The sequence below is a fragment of the Macaca mulatta genome, chromosome 1 (genome assembly GCF_049350105.2).
Source record: "Macaca mulatta isolate MMU2019108-1 chromosome 1, T2T-MMU8v2.0, whole genome shotgun sequence".
NCBI lineage: Eukaryota > Metazoa > Chordata > Mammalia > Primates > Cercopithecidae > Macaca > Macaca mulatta.
The window spans coordinates 201,113,640-201,136,435 of NC_133406.1; the positions used below are offsets into that span (position 1 = coordinate 201,113,640).

Consider the following 22,796-nt stretch of genomic DNA (forward strand, 5'->3'; position numbering starts at 1 on the left):
CCTCACCACCCAACCGGCTTCGGGCGTGGGTCGGTCGGGGAAGGAGAGCCCAGCTATCCCTCATACCGTACGGCAGTAGCAGCAGCAGCGGCAGCGACACACGGGCGACCGAGAGGGCGAGTGTGACCTCCCCCCACCCAGCGGGCGGGGAGCCCAGCTCACACGCACAGCCTCCCCGCCGCTGCCCGCCCCCTTCCCTCGCAGGGACTCGCCTCCCTCCTGCAGCCCAGCTCAGCCAGCTCCGCGTCTACGCCGCTGCCTGCTCTGGCCGGGCCCGGTCAGAGCCGGAGCATGGAACCTGGAGAGCCCCAGGAGCCCCAGGAGCCCCGCGAGCCCGGGCCAGGAGCGGAGACCGCTGCGGCCCAGGTCTGGGAGGAAGCCAAGATTTTCTACGACAACCTCGCGCCCAAGAAGAAACCCAAATCGGTAAAAGCAATGCACGGGTATGCGCGGGACTGGGAAGGGTTACGCCGGAGGAGGGGTCATAAGTCTCTTGGGAAGGGACCCGTGGCGCCCCTCTGGGAGGGGACGCAGGTCCTCAGCCCCAGAATGCGCCTGGCAGCTGGCGCGGGATCGGGTTTATTTTGGGAGCTCTGCTCTGGTGTATTTTTTACCGGGACTCGGGTTCCACGCCAGGATCCCCCTCCCCCATGCTGTCATCAGGGCCCAGCTAGAGGCCCGCAGCCCCAGCCCCTCCCCGCGCGGGCCGCAGGGGAGCGCGGATTGCACTTGTTGGCGAAGCCGGTCGGCAGCGCTTGCAGAAGCGCCCCAGGCGCGGGTAACCAGACTCGGGAACCCGGTTCCTGGCTGTGCGCTCTGGTCTCCGCCACCTGGGCATCGGGCTCCGGACCTGAGACTCTGCGTTTGGAGTCTGGCTCTGGGCCCTTGGCCCTGGGCTGGGGGCAGTGCGCTCCCCGCGTCCTAAGTTGCTCTCTCCAGGCACTGGGATCCACACTCTGCCCTGGGAGGCGATTGGCGCCCCTGGCTGCAGGCTCCCAGCGCTGGACTCTGCCCCCCAGCTCGGCTTCTGCTCCCCTTGCAGTGGACATTAACATCTCCACGACCCTGTGGTGGTGTCAGCCGTCTGGGACCTCACACAGAGGAGCTCTCTCCTCTCCCCCATCAAACAAGTTGATGATGCCCTAGTCTGCCCCTGGGCCTTGCTGTCTCCAGCTTCCCAGATGGCAGAGCTTGAGGAGAGAACTGAGAATAGAGGTCCGCCCACAGCGGTCCTCCGAAGAGCTCCAGCTTGATCTTAAAGCAACTTGCTGCTTCCCTCCAAGGACCCCTCCCCAAGAGGTCCACCCTATCAGCAATCATTCACTTAGCACCTCCAAGCTCTGCTCAAGCTTGCACACTGATGGAGGCTCCAGAGATGAGAGCCTGGGGGAGTTGCAGGGGAGTGGAGTAGTGATGTCACACTGGGGAAAGCTTTGTAGAAGTGGCATGTATCCTGATCTTAAAGCCTGAGTAGCTGGAGTTTCCCAGAGAGAGGGAAACAGGACAGGCAGAAGTCATGCAGATGTCTCGGAAGCTCAAGACTGTGTTCCCGAGTAAGTTCTGAATGAAGAATGCAGGATTGTTGGGAGAAGAGCTGGAGGGATGTGGAAGAGCCCACAGAGGGCCTTAGGGATCATGTTAAGGAGTCTGGACCTTACTCAAGGAGGTCAGGGATTTCCAAACTAGCTTCCCCAAGCCCTGTGTTTCAGGGAGTCTGCACATGTGGGAATCCAAATTATTTTCTTTCTTCTTCAGACTATGTTTTAAACAATTAAAAATGTGGAATAAAACCCAACTCACTCTAATGTATTAGGTGGACATTTTAGCAGCTTAAAGGCCACTAGCTTGGGCTGCAGATTTTTTTAAGCAAACCTCAGAATAAGGCTTCCCCTGTGATCTATTTCATCAAAGAGCATCTTGAGATTGCAAGGCCTGTAGTTTAAAACAAAACAAAACAAAAAACCTTTTAGCATTTCCAACCACTTATTGGTCTGAATCAGGACTTTCTTAATAGTGTACAAATACAAACACAGCAAAAACTTGGCTGGATGCTGAAGCTTAAGTCTGCACTGGCATTCTAACCTCTAGTTTCAAATTTGTTGTCATGCAAACAACTGTGTTGTTTTCATTGGTTGACTTTATAATAAATAAATAAATGTAATGCATTTGAATCTGTAAAATAAATATACACCAATTATATATGTTATATCTGGTACCACATGGTATGAGATATATGGTAATATCTGGCTTACATATTGAATTCAAAGTTCATTTGAATTCATTTAAATAAAAGCTCAACCCACATTTTAAAAAACATATGAATACCATTATGGAGCTATTACAGGATTTTTCATCAGGGGATTAACTGGGTCCCATTTTTATTTTAGAAAGATCACTCTGGGATGGATTGGAAAGGGTGAGTCCGGCAGCAAACCCACCAGTAAGAACGCTGGTGCCTGTCTGAAGAGGAAGCTGGATGAATGTCAATGCTGTGGCCTGAGTGATGAGGGGGGGAAGGGATGGAGACTTGAGGACTGGGGTAGTGAAAGCATCAGTGATCAAAATCCATTTCCTCCCCAGGCACCAAGGAACTGGAGAGCTCAGGCCCAGTTGTCAGTCATAACCCCTGGGTCAGCCCCTGACTCTCACGGTTCTCTGGGAGGCAAGAAGCCTGGAGACTTCCCAGCTCCTATTCCTTCCTGCAGAAGCCCCTCTTCCCACAGGCTATTTTGGGGGCTTTAGGCCTCATGGGCCCCATCATGGCCTGGCCTGGGCTAATTCTCATTCCCAGGGGCCTGAGTAAAATATTTAACGCCTGAAGGCTTGTTAGAGGCCCTCACCTCATGGGGTCACAGCACTTCTTCAATCCAGTACTCTGCTGTCTGTCTCTCCTTCAGCAGCCTTTCCCTCTTTAAGTCCTACTAGGAATAACAGTTTTTTGCCTATGTTTCTATCTTGGACCCAATAGGCAGAATTACGTTAGCCTAAATGGGAGCTCCTCAGGCAGGCCAAGTGGGAGTGGGCTGCCCTCTGTTATTCTTCCATTCCCATCCCCTAGCCGCAGCCATCAGCCTGAGCCTGGAAGGCAGAGAGAGCTGCCAGGACCCTGGTTTCCTGGAGCTCCGAGCTCCCAGACTGAGCCCTTGAGCCACTCTGACCCAATTCCCAGTCTGAGATCAGGGCTTCTTTCTGCTCTCTAGAAGTACTGTTCCTAGATGCCCCTGCCAACACATGGCCACCTCTGCGGCCAGGCCCAGGAGGGTTTCTACATCCATGACTTCTCCCCAGCTCTGGCCAGCCCCTTTCACCTGCTCCTTCAGCTCCACCTGGAGCCTGGACAGATCATTCATCAATCCCAGCTGGGATCCATATTTCTTACACAGTCATGGCCTCTGGGATCTTAGACGCCACCTCACTTGTACTGTGTCACAGCAGTCTAAGTGGGAATGCAGAGTCCTGCCCTTGGGACCCCCATTCTGACGGGAAACAGAGACCAGCCATTAGAAACCTCCGTTTGTGGGCATGCCCTGATCATTTCTGCCAAATCTGGAAAGTGAAGGCTGGGGGAGATGTTTCCAGGGAAGGCAGAAGTAGCAAGGGATGGGGTCTTCTGGGAGTTGTTGAGGAGGGGAATGGCAAGGGGACTGCAGTGTGGATAGAGGTCAGGCTAGAGGCTGGAGACTTGAGATCTCATCTTGCTCTGCCTTGACCTAGAGTGATAATCTGCCCCTTTCTGGGCCTGTTTCCCTATCTGGAAAAGAGAGAAGCAGAGGCCTCTTGGGGCCAATGTAGCCAGGACGTTTTTCTTGAAACAGCCAGGGGTGGGACGGATTGGGGTCTGTATAAGTAGCTTAGCCAGAGGGAGCCTAGGACTTGGCAGTCTGGCAGGGACTGTGGGACAGAAAGTGAGGAGTGAGAGCTTGGCTGGCTGCTAGGGCTGGAGTGGCAGGCTTGGGAACCTGCCTAATGGGGCTGGGAGGGCAGCTGACTCTCTGTCCTTAAAGGAGTGATGGCCTTGTCCCTGGGGCAGTAAGCCCAAGGGGTGGAGCAAGCTCAGCTCCTGTTCCAAAGGCCTCCAGGCCTCCAGGGTTTATGAGGGTGGGTCTCCCCACTCCACCACCAACCCCGCCCTTAGGACACACACATGGTGGTAGTCAGCAACTGAGAAAGGTATTTGGGTTGAACCTCCAAGAAGAAGCACCTGTCCTGCCACTGCCTTACACAGACCTTGCTGGCCACATATACCATCTTGGCTGGGGTTAAAAGTCAAATGCAGAAAGTCTACCACGAGACCTTGGGGAACTCTTTTGCCTTCCAATCCCATTGTAAGGTTCTAAAGCTGCATTAACCACTAGCCACATATAGCTGTTTAAGTTCATTGAAATGAAATAAAATCTAAAATTCAGCTCTTCGGTCTCATTAGTCACATTTCAAATTGTTCCATAGCCACAGGGACAGCACGGATTATGGAATATTTCCATTATCATAGAAAGTTCCATTGGACAGTGCTCTTTTAAAAGATGGCATTGGCCTCTGTCTTGGGGGTGGATCTTGAGCTCCATGGGGACAGGGATCACACTTGTGTTGTTTCCTGCCATGTCCACCACAGTGTCTCTCAGATGGCAACCACTCAATGTTGTCAACTGATTGGAGCCCAGGACTGACCCCAGAAAGAAGCAATAGGGTTGAGTACACGACCCACGGGTGATCAGGAGGGGCGAGAATGAGAGGTGCATTTATGAACCTTGACTTCAATTTGAGCCCCATTTTTAATTTGTAAAGTGGGAATCATGACCCCAGGACTGCTTAGGACACAGAGATGTGGTGGGATTCTCCGGGTATCTGTAAGTTCCTTGGGCACTCATATTCTGATCCTCCTAAGGGACTATAAAGGTTCAGCTGCTGTCTGGGGTGGCGGGTGCCTGTAGTCCCAGTTACTTGGGAGGCTGAGGCAGGAGAATCGCTCAAACTCGAGAGGCAGAGGTTGCAGTGAGCTGAGATCACGCCACTGCACTCCAGCCTGGGGAACAAGGGTGAAACTCCATCTCAGGAAAAAAAAAAAAAAAAAAGAAGGGAAAAGTATGCCCTGATGTGACAAAGGTCAGATGGGGCAAAGCTAGGGGATGGGAAGAGGGGAATGGAAAGGGAAGTAAGGGTCTGTTGTGAAGGGCTTTCTATTCCCACACTAGAGGCTGCCAACCATATTCTGAGAATAGTGTGCACCACTAAAGAGGGGAGCTGTGGTCAGATCTGAACTTTAGAAAAATCTCCTGACAGCAGCATGAATGACAGATTAGAGAAGGCGACAGATGACCAGAACAGCCTGAATGAAAGAAGTGGGTGGATTCTAGTAGAGTTGACTCATTTCAGTGATTGATTGATGAGGAAGGGAGTTGAGGCTGACTTCCCAGTTTCTGCTTCAGTAATGAGTGGATAGTGGTTCTAAGCCTTGCTAAGAGTTACAGGGAGAAGGGATCAGGTTTGGGAGGGGAGAAGGTGATGGGAATTCAGCCTTGGGAATGTTAACTTTGAGAGGCTGTTAGTCAACTGGGGCAGTTAGATGGATGTATGAATCTGGAGCTCAGGAGACAGATCTGAGCTGGAGATACATTTTTTAAATATAAATTGTCATATTTATGGACACCATTTCTTCCTAAGGGCATGCAGCTCTTATTTTATAATGGAAACCATCTGAGATCATCTCCAGCATCAGTCATACTTTGGCCACATACATTGGCTTCGTTTTTTTGTTGTGTCCAGATGCCCGACTAGATTGCAAACTTCCAAGGGCGTGGCCCTCCCTCCATCAGATTGTGCTTCCAGCAAGGGAGCTAGCACTTCTCTCAACCCCCATCTGGGTCCGTCATAGATAGGGTCCTGACCTAAGTCCACATCTGCTCAAGCTGGGCCTCTTTAGGGTACAGGCTGGGTCTGGGTCTTCTACATGTCCCCACTACCCAGGGAGACTCATACATGTAAGCCTGCCTCAGGGGCAGTCGTCTGAGTGACAACCCCCTCTCCCATACCTCTGCAGCCCAAGCCTCAGAATGCAGTCACCATCGCTGTGTCCTCCCGAGCCTTGTTTCGCATGGACGAGGAGCAGCGGATCTACACGGAGCAGGGCGTGGAGGAGTACGTGCGCTACCAGCTGGAACATGAGAACGAGCCCTTCAGTCCCGGGCCTGCCTTCCCGTTCGTGAAGGTGAGGGGGCAGTTCCACCACTAGCTCATACAGCGCCTTTGTGGGGATTAGAACAAAGCACTCCCACGGGTATTTGAGTAAGGAAAACGGGCCCCTCTGGGCAGATGTAACCCCACGGGTGCACAGCTTGGCTAGGTGACAGAGGCTTTTGGGAAGAAAATTCGTCCACCCTCTGGAAGAACGCAGCCCCATGCCTGGTAACCAGCTTGGTGAGTGGAATGCGGGCTGGATTTCAGCTCCAACTCTCTCCAGCTAGGTACCCCTGAGCGGTAAGCAACTTGCATTAGGAGAAGGTAGTTCATGCGCACTGATCTCATCCCAAGCATGGCTCCTCACCTCCCCTCATTGGATCCTTGGCCACCAACTTCAGGTATCAATCCTTGGGGGTCTAAGCTGGGGGATGCCCTCACCCTTCCAGGCTCTGGAGGCTGTGAACAGGCGGCTGCGGGAGCTGTACCCCGATAGTGAGGACGTCTTCGACATTGTCCTCATGACCAACAACCATGCTCAAGTGGGTGTCCGCCTCATCAACAGTATCAACCACTATGGTGAGCATGAGCATGAGGATGGGGGGTTTGCCCTGGGACACCCCTACCAGACCCCCAGGGATGGGGCCACACCTCTGCAGGATGGAGTTGTACTGACCGGAACCCCAAGCCCAGTGTGTGCTGGTCAATTCGCTGTTTAAACAAACAAACAAAGAAAACCCTGATTTGTAGTGTTGCTAGTTTTCAGGGTGTAAATATTTCCACCAGGACTGGTTTCAAGCTATCAGTGGTTGAACAATACAAATGGCTCACAAAATTTCTGAGTGTTTACCTGTGGGCTCTTGCAAGCCTGTCCAAGTCAGCTCCAGCACACCCCACTCTCAGTGTGATTAGGTGGGACACTTACTGCCTCCCTGCCTCAGTTTCTCTAACTGTGATGGGGCTAACAGGTCTCACAAGGCTGCTGGGAGAATCAGGTGCAGCTGTCAGAGCGAAAGGGCTTTGCATCTTAGTCTAAACTCAAGGTTAAAAATAATAGACCCTCCAGAGCTAGCTTAAGCCCAGGAGAATTTCTTATTAGGTTACAGGGGTGTCTTTCAGAGGACAGGAAATAAAATTGGGCCTACAAAGGCCTGAATCCAAGTACTGGAAATATCTCCCAGGATCTTCTTTTCTTCAGGCCACATGAACATTTATTTGTGCTTCTCTAGCAAGTTTGCTCTTTTTTTTTTTTTTTCCCTCTCTCCCCTGAAATTGGATTTCTCTGCTTTTCCTAAATAAAAACCATATTCAAGAAAACCAGGCCAGGCGCGGTGGCTCATTCCTGTAATCCCAGCACTTTGGGAGGCCAGGGCAGGTGGAACACTTGAGGTCAGGAGGTCAAGACCAGCTTGGCTAATATGGTAAAATCCTGTCTCTACTAAAAACACAAAAATTAGCCTGGCGTGGTGGTGCACACCTGTAATCCCAGCTACTCAGGAGGCTGAGCCATGAGAATCACTAGAGAGGAGAGGAGAGGAGAGGGGAGGAGAGGGGAGGGGAGATCCACTTTGGGGAGAGAGAGAGAGACAGAAAAATAATACACCTGATGGGGCTCGGTGACTCGCGCCTGTAATCCCAGCACTTTGGGAGGCCGAGGCGTGCAGATCACGAAGTCAGGAGATCGCAACCATCCTGGCTAACACGGTGAAACCCTGTCCCTACTAAAAATACAAAAAAATTAGCCGGGCGCGGTGGTGGGCACCTGTAGCCCCAGTTACTCGAGAGGCTGAGGCAGGAGAATGGTGTGAACCCGGGAGGCAGAGCTTGCAGTGAGCCGAGATCACGCCACTGCACTCCAGCCTGGGCGACAGAGAGAGACTCTGTTAAAAAAAAAAAAAAAAAAAAAAAGAATACACCTATATTTATAGGTTTACAAGGCCTGGTTTTTAGCAACCAAAAAAGTTAGTAGGCATTTTTAAATCCTAATTTCAAATTGCTGGGAGCAGGATTGATATTAAAAATGTTTAACCACCTGTGTGACGTCCACACTGCGTAATCAGGACAGACCCTCCCTATAGTGCTGAAGCAGGGCTCTGAAGGACCCCTGCCATACCAGGCATTACCACCTTCTGTTGTGGACTCTGAGGAGGACGGAGGTCCTGGGTAAGGGGCTGCGAGAGTGACGGGTAACTTAAATGGGCTCAGAGCAGCAGCCGGTTTATCAACCAACAAATACTTTACAACCTTTGCAGTGATGAGGACCAGTGGACTGGCAGCCTAGGTAATCAGATTGGCTCAGCTTGGGTCAGGTGTCTGCTCTTATCCAATCAGCTATGACCAGGAGGCGGGGTCACACAAGCATGTAGCACTGTGATTCCTTGACAAGAGAATGTCCCTGTGAGCTGGGCAATTGCTCTAGAGATGTGATTGTCCGCACTTCATGAAGGATGGAGGGGCTCAGAGGGGAACACTGGCCTAAAATCACACAGAGCCACTCTGTGCTGCCATACCACACCCAGAACTAGGATGGTGTCCACTGGACACAGAGAGACTGCCCGGAAGCCCAGGGTTGACCCTGGCCTCATCTGGGTCCTTTACCTCCTTCCCAGACCTGTTTATCGAGAGGTTCTGCATGACAGGTGGGAACAGCCCCATCTGCTATCTCAAGGCCTATCACACCAACCTCTACTTGTCAGCCGATGCGGAAAAAGTGCGAGAAGCCATTGATGAAGGTAAGTCTAAGTGAGGAGGGAGAATATGGGGAGTGCAGCAAAGGGGTCCCTGAGGTGGAAGGCCTGGTCCTAAAGTTCTGAGCAGGTGCTGGGAGTTGCCATGGTAACTAGAAGGCAAGGCTACACAATACTTTCCTTAATTCTTATAATCTGTCCTATAAGTTCTGAAAGCAAGGCCCTACCCATTCCATCTTCCTACTTCTAGCCCTACTGTGTCATGAATGCTTTTACTACTCAGCATCACCCAGCTTTCTGTTTCCATGGAAACCCTCTCTACAGCCCAGACAGCTACTTTCTTCCATGATTTCTCCAAGTCAGAAGGAGTTCTGATTCCTGTAGAACCAAAGGCAGCCTCTGCCCTGTCCTGGGCCAATGGGGAGGAGGATTCGTATCTAGTCCAGCCTGAATGGTAGGGTCTGGGGAATGGCCATCATCTCCAGCAGCTGGGCTGGCCAGTGCTTAGGGGAGTTTAGGAGACCCAGATGCAAGTACTGACAAAGAGAATGTCCCTCTATGTGTGTCTTCTTTATTTTTTTTATTTTTTTATTTTTATTTTTTTATTTTTGAGACGGAATCTCACTCTGTCTCCCAGGCTGGTGCAGTGGCGTGATCTCGGCTCACTGCAAGCTCTGCCTCCTGGGTTCACGCCATTCTCCCCCTTCAGCCTCTGAGTAGCTGGGACTATAGGCGCCCGCCACCATGTCCGGCTAATTTTTTGTGTTTTTAGTAGAGACGGGGTTCCACCATGTTAGCCAGGATAGTATGTGTCTTTCCAGGGGCAGTTTTGGGTGGTATCCATATTCTCAGTCCTCCCAACGAGGTGCGTATCCTATTGCAGGTGGGAGAAAACAGGCCCATACAGGAGAAAGGACTGGCCAGCTGCCTGAGAGGGCTCGTTAAGCTGAACACTAGTGGCAAGTTTCTTTATCAACCAACAATATATTCAGTTTTCTCTTCCTCTTTCATGTTGCCTGCTGCCTGGAAGCCTGGTCTCTCTCCCCCGATAACTCACTCCCCTGAGCTGCTTTGGAGCTCCTAGAGGCTTTCTTTAACCAGGAACCAGGAGCCATTTTCCTAGACAGATGTCATACCCTCTGGTTGGGGCCTTGGCACTGGCATGTAGGTGTGCCTCTGTGTGTTCGTAACTTGACCTCAGGCTAAGGAGCAAGATAATGGTCCACGGGAAGGCCCTGCTGAGGGTAGAGGTGGTTCTGGATCATCTTGGTTCCAGTGCTGGCAGAGCTGAGAAGGTGCTTGGCTTGATGCCTGGCACTGGCCCTGCTTGTAGCATCCTCAGGCTAGTGAAGTTGTGTGCGGGTAGCACTGCTCACTCCTCCCAAAGCTCACCTAAGCCCAGCCTCTGTGATCCTCAGTTCTCAAAGAGTTGGGCTGAAGTGGTCTTTGAAGAGATGGAGACTAGGGAATGGGCTCAGCTAGCAGCCCAGGTCTCCAGCCTCCCAGCACTGGCTTTCTGCCATCTAGTGCAGCTCTAGCCTGGAGCCTGAACCCCTGAGAGGCATCCTTGGATCCCTGGAGGAGCCCGGGGTTGCAGAGAGTTTGTGCACACAACTAGCCATCACTTGTGCTGTCTCCCAGGGCCACCTAGGTTGTTTTTTGGAACCCTGAACAGCTGCCAGTAGGGCATACCTGGGTGTCATTGTGGCTGTAGACTGAGGGTGCCCGTACTCACCTCACCTGATTGCAGCCTATGGTCTCAGCCCCAGAGATGAGAGGCCCTTAATTTTACAGTGGTCCAGAGAAGGTGAGTGACTTGCTAGAACCAATGGTGAGGGAGTGACTGAGGCCAAACCAGAGTTGGGGCTCCTTCCAGCCCCAATGTAGGTCTATAGCAGGGGTTGTAAAGCACCCCTGGCAGGAAGGCAGTGGCCGGTGGGACTCACGTTTGGCTGGTCCACAGCAGCATGATCTTACTAGGGGTTAAAGTATTGAAATTCCTTCACACTGGTTGGTAAATAGTTCCTGCCCTGAGTCCTGAGTGCCCTCCTCCTCCCCGGGACTCCTCCCAGACTTTTCCACAAAGCAATAACCAACAGGGTAACCTGGCAAGGCAAGGGCCCTAGAGATCTGCTTCAGAGCCACTGCTGCTGCCCTCTTCGTGGCCAGGATCCATGCACTACCAGTTTTTACATGTTTTAAATATTAGTTTTTATCAGCCTTGCCCTGAGTCCTGTATGAGGCAGGTGGGGCAAGGACAGCCTAAGTTAGCCCGCTCTGGCCCTACTGCCCAGCCTGAAGGCAGATAATACTTGCCTCTCTCTGCCTAGGGATCGCAGCTGCCACCATCTTCAGCCCCAGCAGGGACGTGGTTGTGTCCCAGAGTCAGCTGCGCGTGGCCTTCGACGGGGACGCTGTGCTCTTCTCGGATGAGTCGGAGCGCATCGTCAAGGCCCACGGGCTGGACCGATTCTTCGAGCATGAGAAGGCCCACGAGAACAAACCTCTGGCTCAGGTGCTCCATAGAGACCCAGAACCCCTGAGAGGAACAAGGCAGCTCCCCAGATCCGCCCTTGGCCTGCACTCCCAGCCCGGAACCAAACAAACCCCAGGCTCAGCCCAGATTCCAGCCCGGTCCCGTCAACCCTCTCACTTGACCACTGGCCCCCCATCAATGAGCTTCCACCCACTTTGTCGAGCCCACATCCCCTCACTGAAGTCCCAACCCCACTTTGAAGCCTCCATTCTCTAAGCCTCTCTCTAAGCCCATACCCACTCTCTGCAGCTCAAATCCCCATTTCTGAGGTCTCCTTTCCCTGCCTGATGTCCCCATTCTCTACATCCCCCCCTTCTCTGAAGTCCCTGCCCTGTTCTGAAGGCCTCATTCTGTTTCTCTGAAGTTCCCATCGTCTCTCTGGAACCCTCACTTCCTCCCCTGAGATCCCCCACCCCTCTGAGAGCATGCCCAGCCTCTTAAGAAGCCTGTTTCCCTCCCTGGAAACAGGAGGAAACGAACTGCTGGACTGGGACGCCTCACTGGGGCAGGGAGATCCAGCTGGGTGTGGCATCTGGGGCAGACCATTTGCTTTGGGACACCTCTTGCCATCCATCCCTTAGCTGGGGGCATAGGGACACTCACTCACCCTCAAACTGCTCAGTGTCTCTCAGAACAGAATATACCCTAGAGCTTGGTGGAAATTCCCTGGAGTTGGGGCTTTTGGATTCTCCAGCTCTGCTGGGAGCTCCTATTTGAGCTTTTAACAAAAAGCTGCATGCTCAATAATCTCAGAGCCCCCCGCTCCAAGAGCTCAGCAGGTTTCAGTTGTGGCTCCTAAATATTCAGTTCGCATCTGTTCTTGTGAGTTGCCTCTGAAATCCTTGGGAATCCAGGGCAGGAGAGTTATCCTACTAAGTGGTAAGCAGAGGCCCAGGAGACCACTGCTTATTCCAGTTCACCTAGCAAGCAAGAGGTCTCCAAGACGAGGAGCCCCCTTTTGTTTATTTCTAGCTGCTTTGGAAATAAGCAGTTTTCTTCATTGTCGTCTGCTTTTTTATTCTCACATCCTCAGGAAGCTTCATTGTTCTGGGCACTGTAGAGAATAAATTCTTTCCCTGACCCTAGAGAGCTTGAGGATGACACCTTGAGCCACCTGGGTGCCAGATGGGCACGGTTGATACTCAACAGTTACACACTGGGCCATCTTCTCCAGCTGTTTACAGCTGGAGTCCATTCTGATTGAAGGGTGCCCATTGCCATAGTTACTAGTTTTAATATCCTCCCTGTTGAAGGGCACAAAAGGCCACACTTACAGAGCTTCAGGACAGACATCTGTATACCTTGATGGGCATATGGATGGAGGATACATATCAACAGTTGCCCTGAGAGTTATTCTGACCCTGCACCAGTATGCAATAACACAGTTCCCCTGACTGGAGCCCCACTGGCGCACACAGCAGCATAAGCAGGCATGAGCAGAACTAACTGAAAGATTGAGGGATCCTGAACTTTTCACACCAAACAAGACACTAGTGCTTTAGGGAGAGCAGGGGGCAAATATTTGGGAGGTGGTAGAGCTAACAGTGTTCCCCTTGCCTTCTCATAGGGCCCCTTAAAGGGCTTTCTGGAGGCACTGGGTAGGCTGCAGAAGAAGTTCTACTCCAAAGGCCTACGGCTGGAGTGCCCAATTCGTACCTACTTGGTGACAGCACGCAGTGCAGCCAGTTCTGGGGCCCGGGCTCTCAAGACCCTGCGCAGCTGGGGCCTGGAGACAGATGAAGCCCTGTTCCTCGCTGGAGCGCCCAAGGGCCCCCTCCTAGAGAAGATCCGCCCACACATCTTCTTTGATGACCAGATGTTCCATGTGGCTGGTGCTCAGGAGATGGGCACTGTGGCCGCCCATGTGCCTTATGGCGTGGCACAGACACCCCGGCGGACTGCACCTGCAAAGCAGGCCCCATCTGCACAGTAGCTGAACCACCAGCTTTACTGATCCACATTGCTCCAGGCTCCCTGAAATACTTCGACACGTCCTCTGGTAGATCCCTCTAGTTTCTCACTGTTCTGTGCTTCTGCCTGTCTGCCCGCATCCCTATGAGTGATGTACTTGTAGGAAATTATGCAGACGGAACTGGCATTCTCAACATCCCTCCTTTAGGGCAAATTCTGTGCCATGATCCTGAGTAGGACAGTAGGATTGTGCAGAGTAGCTGGATTTCAGGGGGAAGTTAATGGGTCTGAGAGAGGGAGGGTCAGAGAAGCCAGGATTTCTCAAAAGGGACTTAGAATGAAAACTAACTCAATGTGGTGGAAAGAACACTGCTATGGGAGAGAGTGGATCTGGCTTCTAAGCTCTGTCCTGGAATTAACTGCATGACTTTGGGTAATCCCTGCCCTTCATGGGCCCCAGTTTCCCCATGTTTTGGGTGGTTTTCAAGCTCCCTTTTAGCCAAAGAAGCTTGGTTCTTTAAGATCGCCCTCTTAGAAGGAAGCGTTTTATGTCAGTGCTGCTGCTGGTATGTATGGCACCTTTGTGCAGATTACAAAAGGACACTGTCTAGGTGAATGAAGAACAAAAAGACAGCCCCTCCTCTGGCCTGACCCAGTCTCATGCTGGGGTACACAGCTTAGTTAGCAGGATAGAGGCTGGATTTCACTCCCCATGTGTCCTTCAGCTCAGAGGCCTCTGTCAAATGGACAAAATGCAAAATCGCCCCCAGTAACTCTATCTATAATTTTACACATTTTGAAACCACTGGACAAGATGACCTACCTGCTCCTGTGATTCTCTAACCTGAATGGTCATCAGGGCTCAGCCCAGGAAGCAAGGGGAGTGAATTGAACATGCATACAAACTCTCCTCCAGCCAGCAGGGGGCACTGCAGGCTCTTCCTGGGGAGGAGCTTTAGTAGCTGCCTGCTCAGTGTTTCCTTTGCTCTTGCTTTGAGCCAAAGTTCAGTTGCTCCTGCCTGCCAAGACCCTCACTTCCACCACCCTCACTCCCCCAGCTATTGCATCTTGTTGAACAGCTCTGCCGGTGGGGAACGGGGCAGAGCATCAGTGTCTACTGTTGTGGCCCCAATTCTCGGGGAAGAAAGTGCAGTGGATGAGGTAGGCGGTTGTCCAGGCTGAGCCCCAGGGTGAGGTGCTACCTGGGGTGAAGTGGGAGGTGTCAGGAGGTCTGGTGTGAGACAAAGGGTACTGACAAAGTGACGCTTGGAGAGGAAGGAGCTGAAATGCGCACCAGCAAACTTCTCCAGCTATGGGATTGTGAGTGGAAGGCCAGTCAGAGCTGTCTTTGGAGGTAATGAGCTCTCCATCACTGGATGCTGTGCAAGGGCTTCCAGGATGAGATGACCTCCCCATGAAATGCATCAGCGGATCCTCCACATCTGCAGGAGCCCCCGCGGCCCCTTCTTCACCACTTTCAGAGAACTCTCACCACTTGATGAGTCAGCCTCCTCCTTTGCTGAGCATCCCCGGCTCTCTCCGAAGGGAGGGTAGAAGCACCAATGGCTGGTCCCCAGGAAGACGGAATGGGTGAGCAGACATCTGTGTGTGGACTGATTGCCAGGCTTCTAGGAGGAATCCTAGTCATGAGCAAGCACTTTGTAAAGAAAACCAGAAGTGTCATGAGAGGGGCAGGAGCCTGGAGGTATGGTGGCAGGAAATGGGGGAGGAGAGCACCCTGGGGTTTTTGATCTTTGACCTTCTGGGGACTCAGCTCGGGGTCTGAATGGGTTCTGTGCAGTGTGGGGCAGGGTAAGAGATGCAGAAAGATATTCCAGGAAGGAGAACAAAGTGAGAAGGCAGAGGTGGTTCTCAAAATGAGCAACGATTTGGGCCAGAAGGGTGGGCTGGGCTTCTGCTGTCATTGTCAGAGGTCTCCATGAAGCTGGTCCCAGGGAGGAATGGTATGACTGTGTGGAGTGACTAGGACAGACACCCACAGTGACTGCTTTATCAGGGGACAGTGGCATTATTGCCCCTAGAAGGGCATATGATGATGTCTTTGCACGAGGTCATTTCCACTGCACAGCCAGGATCCTTCTGGCTAACAGAGGCGGCCTTGGGGGCAGAAGACCAGGATTGTCTCTACTTCCAGAGCTCCAAGCCTAGACAGAGGTACCGTGAGGGCCAAGGACAACCTCAAGGAAACAAAAAAGAAGTGAAGGAGGGAGCTGAGCCCCTGAGTCACCTTCATTCTTGGCTGAACCGCAGAAAGGCCCTCTCCTCACTGCCAGGGGTCAGCATCACCCCCGTGGAAGAGCCTCCAAGGCTCACAGAACTAGTGACTGCAAGAAGCCTACAAGGCCGGGCACAGCCCAGGCTCACAGCATGGCAACAGGCTGCCTGACCAGGGTGGACCTGTGCACTGGAGGCAGCACCAGATGTCACCTAATTAAGATAAACTGCAGGGATTCTGGGACCTGTGTGGTCTTGCCCCCAGGGCCTGGTGATGAACACCACTGATGACTCCATGTCTCTCAGGAAGCAGGAAAATATGATGCTGGAAGCAGAAAGATAAGGTGCAGCAAAAGCCATGGATTTCACTGGAGCCATCATTAATAGACACAGACAGCCCTGGGCAATGGAGAAAACACTAAGAGTCTAAATTCTATTATTGAAATCACAAATGAGCATCTCAGGCCTGGAAGAAAGCTTTCAGTCGCTGGAATAGAAATCTGCGGCGGCAGTCTCAGGCAGCAGTTACACGGGCCTCCTGATTGTCTTAGAGGTGAGGAGGTGCCCAGGGATGAGGAACACTGAGTGTCATGTCACCAGGAAATTAAAAAGCCAGGAGAGCACCAAAGTCCCAGGCCTAACCAGGGAATGCAGCACTGAGGCGGAGCAGCCATGGCTTCTGAAACACTGGACCCCTTTAGCTGAGAGCACCACTTCCCCAACAAGCCCTGCAGAACACTGGTTCCAGGAGATGCCTGCCAGCAAAATCCCAGAGCCAATGGGACTGCTGCTTAGCTGAAAACTGAAGGCCCTGTTACTAAGCACTGAGACTGCTCAGCCAGTTGCAAAACATCCCCCTCTCCTATCTGAGAGCCCAATCAGAGTAGTGGGGATATATCAGAATATGCCAGAAAAAAACCAGAAGCTAGCAAGAAGTTCAAAGCCAAGATGGATTTGGCATTATAATGACACTCAATTTGTGTGCACCAGTACAGCCAAACTGATGACTAAAATCTTGAAATACCTCCATACCAGTTGGTAAATAATGCTGCGCTGAGTCCCCTGAATGTCTCTTCGTGGTCTCAGCTGACCCTTCCACTGTGAACGCTCCCTTTTCCCACAATGCAGCCTCCAGGAGGCCGCGGTGGCACTATGGCCAGTGTCTACTCTGTTTTGTGGTGTCCTGGCCATGCTGGTTTAGGGAGGTAAAGTAACTTGCCCAAAGCCATAGAGCTAGTAAGTGGCAGTGCTGGGACTCAAACTCATGTCCATCTGATGCTAGGACCCAGGTTTTCAACCATTTTGTCATACTGCTCATACATAGGCATGGAGATAGCCAGAGAAACTCCATTCTGAGGTCTTCACTAAAGGAGTTTACTTACCCAACAGTTAACATGTTGATTTCCTGCATGGTGAAATGCTGGAATACATTTGAGTGGATGCTTTTATTATAACTTCCTAAAAAGCTAAAAATAATTTAAATTAGAGCCAAACATTTGCAAACACCTGGAAGCACTTTCAAACAATCCCAAGTTCTGAGAAACCCAGTGTGAAGACCCCTGTTTTGGGCTAATGCAGAGTTTGGCAAACTCTGGGCCCATGGGCCAGATCTGACCCATCACCTGTTTTTGTAAAGAAACTCTGATTAGGGCCAGGCGTGGTGGCTCACGCCTGTAATTCCAGCACTTTGGGAGGCTGAGGCGGGTGGATCACAAGTTCAAGAGATCGAGACCATCCTGCCCAACATGATGAAACCCCATCTCTACTAAAAATACAAAAATTAGCTGGGTGTGGTGGTGCATGCCGGTAGTCCCAGCTACTCAGGAGGCTGAGGCAGGAGAATCGCTTGAACCCGGGAGGCAGAGGTTGCAGTGAACCGAGATCACGCCGCTGCACGCCAGCCTAGCAACAGAGTGAGACTCCATCTAAAAAGAAAAGAGAAAGATAAAGAATTAAGAAACTGATTAGAACACAGCCATGCCCATTTGTTTACCTATGTTTATGACTGATTTGGCACTGCTACGGCAGAGTTGAATTGTTGCAACAGAGACTGCAAGCTAAAAATGTTTACTATCTGGCCCTTTACAGAAAAATGTGCGGACCTCTGGGCTAAGGCAGACAGCCTGGCTGACGCCTCAGTGGGACGAGCCAGGTCACATCCACCTATGCATCTGTGGGTGGAGGTTGGCTCCACTGCCGAGGGGAAGGAACATGGGGGCTCCGTGCCCATCTGAAGATTCCAAGTTTTGACTATTTTCAAGCGACCTATGGTTCATGATAATTTGCAGTTTTGTCGATGCACTGATTTGACTTGGGTGTGCTCTCCCAAGCTGATGAGTGAGAGGGCAGGAGCAGGGCCCTTGGCTGGGGATGAGCCCAGCTGGCTGTCCAGCATGGCTTTGTATTCCCGACTCATTTCCTCATGAGGCCTCTTAGGCAATGATGAGCCTGGTAGGTGGATGGGCATTATTAGCTAAACATGAGTTTTGGATAGCTTGAAGTGCTCAGTGTTGATGTCAGAGGCTCCGAGCCAACAAGGTCATCCATGTACTTTCTGTGAAAGCAAGAACAAGTCTGTCGTGAAGAGGGTCCCATGAGGACTTCAGCCGGTTCAGAAGTTACTGATCATGGGCGAGAGAAAACTCCTGTAACAGCTGGAGTGGCAGTTTATTGTGGCTTGAAGGCATGTGAGCAATAAACACAAATACCCCTCATAATGGAATTGTGGATCAGGAGAATTCTAGGACTCTGCAAGTTAAGAGATTTACCAGGCTTCCGGGATCCACAGAAAGAACGGAGCATATGGAAGATGCCCCATCTACAGCCATCATTGCTGTCGCTGTGCCATCATGATACTCTTCTCCACCAAGCCCAGACTGGGTCTCAGAATCTTTCTGTATCCAGCATTCCAGGCAGCCACTACCAGTGGGCTGGAGCTGGTGTGAACGATGAAACCTATTTTGCCATCCCTATTGGCGTTGGGTTTTGCTATCCAGGAGGCATGCAAGGTCCGGAATGTTCATCCTCTGAGGATATGACACAACTCTGAGGATGCCAGAGTCTCACCTGACTCGGGTAGAACACAAGGAGGTAGATGAATAGTACGGTGTGGCCGGCAGCTTCGCGGGCCATGGGTTTTATCCAGTCTTAAAGCAAAACACGCAACCACCTCCTTTCTGCCAGTAGGTGGCACTGCAGGCCGGCACACAGCTGCTGGCAGTAGTCAAATGATTCTACCCACTGATTTCCTTTTCTCTCCTTGTGACTTAGTGCGGTGCTGGACTCTCCCCACCGTTAGCTCCAGCCAGCCAAAAACGACTTCAGGTGCTCTGGAAATGTTTGCTAAACACGCCCGAGTGACAGCCGATTGCTCTTGCCGACAATTACTGTGATTGTGTGTATGTATGCACACACATAAGTTTGTGCAACAGGATAAAAATCGTACACGTACATGTATTTATGTGGGTGTGTGTAATGGGCCAGACATCTCAGCCAACGACTCTGTGTGTGTGTGTGTGTGTACTCACTATGCGTACAGATGGTTATCTCTGTTAACTGAGTGTCCTGGGACCCACATACTGATGGCCAGCCCTAGAATAGCTGCACCCATTTCCTTCGTAACATGGGTATTTGCATATGTGCAGCTTGGGGGCCATTGAGACCAGTCCCCAACCTCTGGCCAAGAAAATCTTGGCTCCTAACCCTCTGCCTCCTACCCCTACTCCTGAGCCTTGGGAAGGAAGTGGTAGAATCTGTGTAAGGACAACCCTTTTGACTATACCTGCCTCATCATCTCCATTTGTTTCTTCCCTCCCCCTAACAGTGCCAAGGCCAACATGTCCAGTTGGGCAGATTATGCACTGCAAAAATCTAGAGGGTGGTACCTCTTAGACACCTGCACAACCTGCCAATTGTATACAGATGCCCTGGTCATCTCATGGCCATGGCTAGGAAAGTTGCCTTCCTTCCCCGCACCAGCCCTGCCCAACCTAGACAAAGATTCCTGCCTCTGCTTGAGTGTTCTAATGTGGCCCAGAAGTGACTTACCATTGACCTTGATTGGGAAGTATCTCCCTGATGGGCCATCCCCTAGAGGCCTTTGGAATTTCATTTATAAAAGTGAAATGTGTCTGGGAACTTTGCAGTTACTCATCTTTGCAAAGTGAAAGCCTCTGTAAGGCAAACCAAAGCTGTGAAGACTGGGGTCACTGACTCCCACACTCCTGGCCTGTGGGTGAATATATGCCTTCATGGCCATCTGCCACGGAATTAGGTAAAGGCCTCAAGGTTAGTCTTGTAGCTAGCTGCCGCAAAGAAGCCACCAAGAAAATCACTGAGGTCACCCAAGACTGGATGCCTGGGCCGGGGTCACAAACCCCAGTGCCTACAGAGGCCAAGCAGGAAACATAAATGAGTGGAGAGGATTAAGCCAGGTCTTCAGTGAGAATGGAGAACACTGTGGTCTGCCATGGTTGCTGCCACATGGGAATGTGGCCTGAGATTGCCAGATAGCCCACCCCATTTTTGAAGAGAAGCTGGGAATCTGGTCGTTTAAATGCTGACAACTATTTTGAATTTAGAAAACACCATCCGGGCCAAATAAAACATATTCTGTAGGCGAGATCAGGCCCTCGGATCTCCAGTTTGCATCCACTGGCCCAGGCCCAGAGACTTGGGTTTTTAAGACCCAAGTCACTGAGAGTCTGAGGATATTACACTCAGATTCTCACTGTTGGATCTTTAAGAGACCTCAGAGATGATCTAGTTCAGCCTTTGTGTGTTCAAAACTGCATATGTACAAAGTTTTTTTTTTTTTTTTTTTTTTTTTGAGATGGAGTCTTGCTCTGTCGCTCCGGCTGGAGTGCAGTGGCACAATCTTGGCTCACTGCAACCTGCGCCTTCTGGGGTCAAGCAATTCTCCTGCCTCAGCTTCCCGAGTAGCTGGGATTACAGGTGCCCACCACCACGCCCAGCTAATTTTTTGTATTTTTAGTAGAGATGGGGTTTCACCATATTGGCCAGGCTGCTCTCGAACTCCTGACCTCAGGTGATCTGCCAGCCTCTGCCTCCCAAAGTGCTGGGATCACAGGCGTGAGCCACCACACCTGGCCTACAAACTTCTTTATTAAAGTAATAGTGCATATATACTTAACTTCTGGTTTCTACTTGAGAGCATGTCAGTAACCTCTAATATAGAACACGATGAAAAATGAAACTGTACGCATAGTGTTGCTTGTATCTACCTGTCAGAAGCCCTTTGCTTTGATAGCATTTGCTGCCTCAGTCTTCCTCATCACCCAACCTCTCCAGATTGTTTGTTATGATAAACCTAAGTGCCTCCGTAAATGGTTAGAGCATGTGTTTCTTCATCTTTGTGACTCCCCTTGTCTGGGGATAAGACTGCTTGTACTTGTCCCAGCTTTGCCCTCTTTGGCCTGCTAGTAGCACACCCCATCGATCCAGAGCTGTCTGGCTCTTTGTAGCATTTACCTGGTCACATGATAAAGGGTGCTGAGTGCTTGTCAGTGTGGGTCCCTGTCACTTCTCATGCATGTCCTATATCTTAATTTTACCACATGTGCTTCTGCTTCTTAAAAGGCATTCAAATAAATGGAGAGGGTTTTAATTAACTTACATTGTCTTGTTTTTTCCCCATAATTGTATTCACAAACTGGCATATGGCCCCTCATGAAATGCTAATGGTGATGTGGGTAATGAGCAGGCCTGGGACCCGATTTATCCATTAGAGCTGGGGTCTTTCTGTAGAATCTGTTCCACCACATGAAGACCACCTTGAGGGGAGATTCCGCAATGGAGAGCAGCCTGAGACCATCAGAAGGCAAGCTTCTCCCAACAGGGCTCCTCACATGGACTCGGTGTTCCCATCTGGAACCACCAAGGGTGGGGATGGAGTGGGGGAAGAAAAGAAAAGACAGGATGTAAGATGAAGGAAGAAGGGGATAACTCAGACTCCAACCCTCACATCATTCTTCTTCCTGCACCCCAGGGTCTTCCTACACTCCAGGATCTTCCTGCCCCTCAAAGTGTCTGCAGAGCAGGAATCCAAGAGTGGCTTTGCTGGGTGGTTCTTATTCAGAGCCTCTCGTGAGGTTGTAGTCAAGCTGCCAGGTGGAGCTGCAGTCAATGGAAGGCTTGCCTAGGGCTGGAGGAGCTGCCTCCAAGATGGCTCACTCACATGGCTGTTGGCAGATGACCAGAGTTCCTCGCCACAATGTTACCTGAGTGTCCTCATGACATGGCTGTTGGCTTCCCTGAGAGTGAGTAATCCAAGAGAGAGCAAGGCAAAAGCCAGACCATTTTTTATGACCTAGCCTTGGAAGTGACATGTCATCACTTCTAGCATATTCCATTGGTCACACAGACAAACCCTGTTAGAAGGTGAGAGGGGACTACCCAAGGAGGTGAATATCAGGAAGTGGAGATGATTAGGGGCCATCTTGGCGGTTGGCTACCACATATTATTATACCTCCATCAGTCTGGTACACCTGGGGCCCCCAACATTATGTTAACCGTTCTGCCCAGTGGTAAGACTAGACTTGAATGTTTCTCCTGGATTCTCCAACCTGAAGTCCCCTCAGTTTCCCACCTGTCCCCACCCAGTCACCAAGGATGGAGAGAAATATGATTCTTCATCTACTTCCTTCCTCACACCTCCTGTCCAACATTCCTTCAGGGGCCTTGGAGTCACCTACTTGGGGACATCATCGAAACTGTTCTGAGATGTCTTAGTCTCATGGTAAAATTTTTATTATGTCCGTAAGGCCAGTGGTCCCAGGGCTATTTGCCCTGTTTTATAACCAGTGGCCCATGTCCAAGATGAGGGAAAGGCAGGGGTCGGGGAAGGGCGGCATCCCAACACCCCCTCCTTCCTAGGCCTTGTATATCAGCCCCAGCCTCTGGTGCCATAAATGAATCCTCTGCTTTCTGACATGGTCTTGGACTGGATTTGGGAATAAAAGCCCCATGATGTGATCCAGATGTGACTGTGGCTTGGAGCTGGAACAAAAAAACAAAGTAGTAACCAGATAAAGAAATCACATACATAATTCTTTCTCCTCCTGTGTGCACTCCCTTTTCAACTTGCAAAGCTCATCCATGACCTGAGGCCTATGTGTTCTGTTTTTCTCTTGTGCTTACTAGTAGCCAGTTTTATTTGCCCATAGGTCATTTAAAGAAACATTATTTTTGGCTGGGAGCCGTGACTCAAGCCTGTAATCCCAACACTTTGGGAGGC

The 22,796-nt window shown here is 51.1% G+C and overlaps 1 protein-coding gene, 1 long non-coding RNA gene and 1 pseudogene across 4 annotated transcripts in view; 2 read left to right on the forward strand and 1 right to left on the reverse strand.

Moving 5' to 3' along the window:
* On the forward strand, nt 1–21,170 carry NT5C1A (5'-nucleotidase, cytosolic IA). The gene is made up of 6 exons (XM_001113402.5): nt 1–426; nt 6,035–6,202; nt 6,621–6,750; nt 8,781–8,903; nt 11,189–11,373; nt 12,962–21,170. The coding sequence occupies exons 1-6, from the start codon at nt 292–294 to the stop codon at nt 13,325–13,327; spliced, it is 1,107 nt and encodes a 368-aa protein (XP_001113402.3). The 5' UTR covers nt 1–291; the 3' UTR covers nt 13,328–21,170.
* LOC144334195 (uncharacterized) lies at nt 446–2,204 on the forward strand (annotated as a pseudogene). Its single transcript, XR_013403751.1, has one exon. The product of XR_013403751.1 is annotated as an uncharacterized LOC144334195 (transcript).
* Nucleotides 16,971–22,796, reverse strand: part of LOC106997891 (uncharacterized) — a 16,149-nt gene continuing 10,323 nt past the window's right edge. The window contains exon 4 of one of the 2 annotated variants that reach the window (XR_013403781.1): nt 16,971–17,465. This is a non-coding gene — a long non-coding RNA (uncharacterized LOC106997891). Of the gene's footprint in view, nt 17,466–21,160; nt 22,559–22,796 lie in introns of those variants that run through there. The other variant, XR_001444191.3, reaches the window with a different exon arrangement.

Excerpts from the sequence above, each read along its gene's own strand:
- NT5C1A (XM_001113402.5), top strand. The coding sequence starts at position 292 with ATGGAACCTGGAGAGCCCCAGGAGCCCCAGGAGCCCCGCGAGCCCGGG. Across the intron at positions 427-6,034 it reads CCAAGAAGAAACCCAAATCG|CCCAAGCCTCAGAATGCAGT; the intron begins GTAAAAGCAATG and ends ATACCTCTGCAG. Across the intron at positions 6,751-8,780 it reads CAACAGTATCAACCACTATG|ACCTGTTTATCGAGAGGTTC; the intron begins GTGAGCATGAGC and ends CCTCCTTCCCAG.